Source organism: Drosophila kikkawai, chromosome 3R (genome assembly GCF_030179895.1).
Source record: "Drosophila kikkawai strain 14028-0561.14 chromosome 3R, DkikHiC1v2, whole genome shotgun sequence".
Classification (NCBI taxonomy): Eukaryota; Metazoa; Arthropoda; class Insecta; order Diptera; family Drosophilidae; genus Drosophila; species Drosophila kikkawai.
In genome coordinates, this window is record NC_091731.1 from 9458049 (window position 1) to 9463488 (window position 5440).

The 5440-nt window shown below is 43.1% G+C and overlaps 1 protein-coding gene across 1 annotated transcript; it reads right to left on the bottom strand.

The window, feature by feature from the left end:
• Positions 1-236: 236 nt before the first annotated feature.
• Positions 237-1613, bottom strand: Rh3 (Rhodopsin 3). The gene has a single exon (XM_017164919.3). The coding sequence runs from the start codon at positions 1595-1597 to the stop codon at positions 446-448; it is 1152 nt and encodes a 383-aa protein (XP_017020408.1). The 5' UTR covers positions 1598-1613; the 3' UTR covers positions 237-445.
• Positions 1614-5440: the final 3827 nt, after the last annotated feature.

Sequence of the window (5440 nt, forward strand, 5' to 3'; positions counted from 1 at the left end):
GAAATGATTTTTTCCCACAAGACGAAACGGGAATTTACAGGGCACTTCAGTCCTAAATACTTAATGGGACTCAAGTATATGAATATTGTGGATATATGACAGGGATATAACATAGAACGTACCATAGTTTAACCAATATTTTCCATTAGAAAAAGGGTTAATAATTTTATGTCCGAGAAGATAAGCTCGACGATGTCTAAAGTATCAGGATATATATAAAAACTACCTTCTTCAACTGTGGTATGCAGTAATTTCACTATATTTCATTCATAAACACAAAAATCGCTACAAATTATAAGTGGAAATAACGTTTGTTACACTTGAAGCAGTAGTTGAATTCTGTTAAATATTTATACAGCTTTTCCTTGGCATTTTGTATTACGATTTCGTTGGCGATTCAGATCATCATCGTGGTCGGTCTGGGTGGTGGTCTGCTTCCACTCTATTAGGCGGCGGTGGACTGCTGTTGCTCCTGCGTGGTGCTGGTGGAGGCAACGGCCGACGATTCCGGTGCCTTCTCGTTAATCGCCAGCCAGGGACAGCGCTTCTGCAGTTCCATGCGGTATCTGGGATGGCTGATGGCATAGACGAAGGGATCGATGCAGGCCACCATTTTGCAGGCGCAGGCTGGGATCATGGTGGCGCCCGGGGTCAGGAGACTCTTGTCCCCGAAGGCGCCAATCAGCGACATCACTCCGTAGGGGGTCCAGGAACAGAAGAACAGGAAGCAGATCGTGATGGCCGCCTTGGCAATCCTAATTTCCGCCGTCTCCTTGCTCTTGTCCACATTCGAGCGCAGCGAATCCACGTTCATCTTCTTGGCCTGATCCCTCAAGGCTTTCTCGTGGCTAAAGACGTGGCCCACAATCTGGGAGTAGTAGTAGGTGATCATCGTGGTGGGGCACACGAAGCTGAAGAAGAAAATGCAGCCCACAAAGAGGCGGGTATCGAAGTTGTCGGTCAGATAATCGAAGGTGCAGGAGGTCAGGTAGCCCTCCGGCACGAAGCGACCCCACGTTTCCGTGTAGCAGGCCACCACCCACGGGGTGGCATACATGTAGATGAAGATGATCATGGCAATGGCCTTGCCGTGCGTCATCTTGCCCTCCATGGGTCGGGTGATAACGTTGAAGCGGTCGTAGGCTATGAAGGCGTTAGTGGCACCCGCCGCAATGCCCGTGTACGAGCCAATGATGCCGAAGATCTGGCACCCCAGGTGCCCCAGGGCATAGCCCTGGTGGAAGCTGTTGTATATGAATATCGGCGTTTTGACCATCATCATGAAGTCGCAGAAGGCCAGGTTGATCACCAGTATGTTTGAGGGAGTACGCAGCGACTTTGCTGCCGAGAAGACCCAGATGACCAGCCCATTGCCCAGCATTGACATCAGCGTGAAGAATATGTAGAGAGTGCCCAGCAGGTAGTTCATCGACTCGGGCGGCTCTGGGTACGTAAGCCAGTGCTCGGGTATGTGACGCAGCTCCTCTGGCGGAACATTCCAGCCCAGCAGGCGCGACTCCGCGGACAGGCGCGGCTCCGGCCGTAGCACGGAGGACACGTTGCCAAACAGACTCGCCGACACGTTAGCGGACTCCATGCTCCGGTCTTTGGGCCAAGACGAAATCACTCCCGGCAAGGGCTCCAGCTTTTATACGGCCAACTAGCCCCTCGGAATTGGATTAGCAATGCACAAGCGGGGATTAACCGGCGTGGATTGGCCTAATCCGTTGTTGACATTTTCGCTGGCACTGCAGTTGCATTGATTTGTTGTCCGTTTCTTGGTTTTTCTCTGCCGAAGGTCAGTGTTGTGGGCATTTTTTGGGGTAGAAACCGAATGAGTGCGTAGGTATTCAGTATTAATGTTGTTAAGTAACTAAATGGGGTATTTAAATGAATATAAAAAGTTATTTCCACCTTCAATTAATTAAAATAACATCATGGAACAGCTTCAAACCACTTTAGTTGTCTGTTTTTCTTCAGTTTTAAGCTGTTTTCAAATTCTAGAACATTTTGACAGCGATTTAAACTTGAACTAGAAGAGACCGCCATATGGAACGACATTCGGTCCCATAAGCGAGTGCAGCTCAGTCGAGCGTGAAAAGAACTTTGCTGCCGCCGAGGTACATTTTCTAAATTGCTTGCCCCAAAAGTCAGCTTGAAAAAGTTTTGTGCGCTATCCTATCTGATCTGCACATACATATATCGCATGTATGTATATATTCCCCGTTCGACGGAGGGGACTGAGATGGGTATCCGGCGCCATAATCAAAGTGTAGCAATTGGGCTGGGGCCACGCCTACTTATTAACTCATAAAACAAAAAGTGTAGCATACTTTGGCGCGCGTCCCAAGACGACACACACACACCCACATCTGTGGCTGAAGCCACATCCACAGCCGGAGCCAGAGAGCAATGTGTGTGTAATTATATGTGTGTGAGCAGCAACAATTTAGGTCATAAATCATATGGAAAAAGTACACAAAGGCATGCAAATATTCCCCAATTCCCCGTCAAGCCGACAATCACACATACACAAGTTGCAAACCTACATACGAACGTTTCATTGTGTGTGTGCGTGCTCGTGGTGGGAGCTGAAAGGGGGAGGGGATCATACGTGTGCATATGCTAAAAGTATGTGCAAAGATTGATTTCCCTTTGTTTGCCTTTTAGTGTGTGAATGTGTTCTCCTCCGTATTCACCTCAATTCCGCAGGCCTACGCGATGCCATGCCATAGCCCCAACCCTAGACCACCAAACCCGCCTGCCCTAAGCCCCAAGCCCCCTCGCAGAACAACCCAAGACCAACCATCCACCCCCCCGCGGTGTGCTACGTACATCAACTACATACATCGCCATGGGTGGTAATATTATATGCTGAATGAGTTGCCTGTTGAAATAATATGTTATATTCACTTGATTTCGATTTTTGCCTTCGCCCTTTGCCTTCCGCTACAGTTTTATATGCCCTTTAAAAGGGTATTATTCTAGGCATTTAGTATCTGTAGGTTCAATTGTAAAAATAATAACAATAAAAGGGTAGAAATTAAGTTTTTACAAGAAATTTAAACGTGAAAATTGATTTAATTTGTTTTCTCTTTTCCATCAGCCGTTTATATTATAGAATCTATTTCAAAAAAATAAACATTGTATAATTGTAAAAATGTTATGTAAGAAGGCAATAGTGATCGGATGATAAATATAATTTAATTTGAAAATAAATCTATTAAAAATGACATAACAAATTATTTGTATCAGGTAAAAGTTTATCTCTTAAGATATTAAATCTTCCATAATTCCAATTTGTCAAGTTAAAACGAAGCTCTCACATTATTTCCGTGTATATAAAATTACAAGCCTACCCCAAAGGGTACTCTATACTTCGGTATTCGAATATAACCTTATTTTTATCCGTTTGCATTGTTTTCGTTTTTTGGTGGCAAGGTGAATGACTCTGTGGGGACTTTGGCTGCCAGAGCGCGAGGAACGTAGTACGAATCTAGTGTGGATTTCCATGTAATTAAGGACAGCTGTCGGCGGGCCGCAATTCCCTGGTGTCAGTGGAGCAGTGGAATCTCCCCAACGGAGGCGGGAAACCGAACTGAACAGAGCTCCCACTACCAGCTTGATTAGTGTAGAGCATAAATGGAACATGTGCTCCAAGCGGAGCAAAAGGTGGAGCTGCCATTTCCACTTTGTCAATTGTCACAGGCACTGATTAAATGATTTCATTAAGCGATTGCTGCCCATTCGGACAGTGCCAATTAATGAAAAGCGGAAATAGAAATTGAAGTTGATAAAAAAGCTCGACAGCTGTAAGCGTAATTGCTAAGTTAGACAAGGAGATGGTTTTGTTGTTCTTTTACGGCTGTAGGATGCTTAGGAAATAGTTAATTTTTTCTTTTTGAAACTTCTCAAAAAACTATAAGCAATGACATTGCATGCCTTTTTTTCTGAAATTAAAATTTCTAAAAAGACTTTATAAGACATGACATATTTTGCGATAGAAAATATGATTTCTTATTTTTATTAATCTTTTAATCCTTTTCAAAAAACAAGAAAAATAAGTAAACTTCCCCAAATAATATTTACGATAAAATGTATTACTCAGAGTCCTCAAATTTCATTTTATTAAATTTTATGTTTTGCTTGTTAAGCATTTATGCATAATATTTAGGTAAATATCAATGGTGTCTCTTGGTGCACTCTGAATTAAATCCTGCATACCAGATTTGCAAATAGATTATGGTCGGCTTAAATTGCGGTTAGCCATAAATCCATTCCTGCTAAATGCAAAGAAGATTTGTGAAATTTTTAGCATTTGCAGCAGGCCATTCATTAATTGGTTTAAGATATACAACGACATGGACACGGACATGGCCGACGGGCAGCAGCTGCTGAGCAAGCACAAACCAATTTGCAGTTTGTAATGAAAAATTTCGGCAAATCTGGGAAAATTCGAATATTTATTTGCATTACCACCTGCACTATTTGTTCGCACTGGCATACCAAACCCATGCACTCAGACAATTCCTCATATTACTCATTCGTGGCGTTGTGCAAAGTCTAGTGTATTCGAGTGTATACTTGTGTTTGCGGCTGTCTGCAGTCTCCAGTCTGCACTAAATGTGGCCCATATGTGGCTCCAGGACCTCCAGCTATGGCACGGTAATTGATTATCAAATTCAGCGTTGCATTTTGCCAGTGCCGCCGCCATTCCATGGCTCCAGGCCATAAACGGGGTGCTAAGGGGGTGAAATGTAGCATCGCAGCATTGGCCACAAAGCCCCTTTGCAAGCCAGCTGCTCTTGGCTCCCGCTCCTCGATTACTTTTCGCATTCACTTTTTTTTCTTCTTCTCGTTGGCATAAAAAACTTTGCTGGCCTTTTTTTTTTGGCATGCTAAAAATGGGCTCAGGGGAGGCGAGGCATGTGTGCATGTGTGTAAAACTGCTGGAGTAGCGAGCATATTTTTAATGTGCAAAAATCTGTGAAATTTGTGCTATGTCGCTTTGATTGCAGTTTGGTGAACATATTTTAATGTGCGTATGTGAGTGTGTGTGTCTTGTAGAAAAGTGAAAGAAATGAATTCACTTTGGGAAAGCTTATGTGCGCCAAATGGAAAAACTTTTTACAACTATTTCCCGCATTAGAAAATCTATTAAACAGCAAAGCAGCTAAAAAAAGATAACATTTTGAATGGATTAAACATATTAATTTTTAATTGGCATGCGATGGGTACGCGTCAGCGTTGCGGATAATGGGTATTATCCGGCTCGAAGGACCAAAGTCAAATTAAGCTACTAATTGGTGTGAACAATAGATCCAACTGAGAATGGATGTATCAGTGTAAACGGTGCTTTAACTAAAATAAAATAATTATAATTTAATAAAGTAAACAATATGTATAAAGAGACAACAATGTTTTTCCACATTTGAACATC

Bases quoted from the DNA above. Each gene is read 5' to 3' on its own strand.
- Rh3 (XM_017164919.3), bottom strand. From the start codon at position 1,597: ATGGAGTCCGCTAACGTGTCGGCGAGTCTGTTTGGCAACGTGTCCTCC.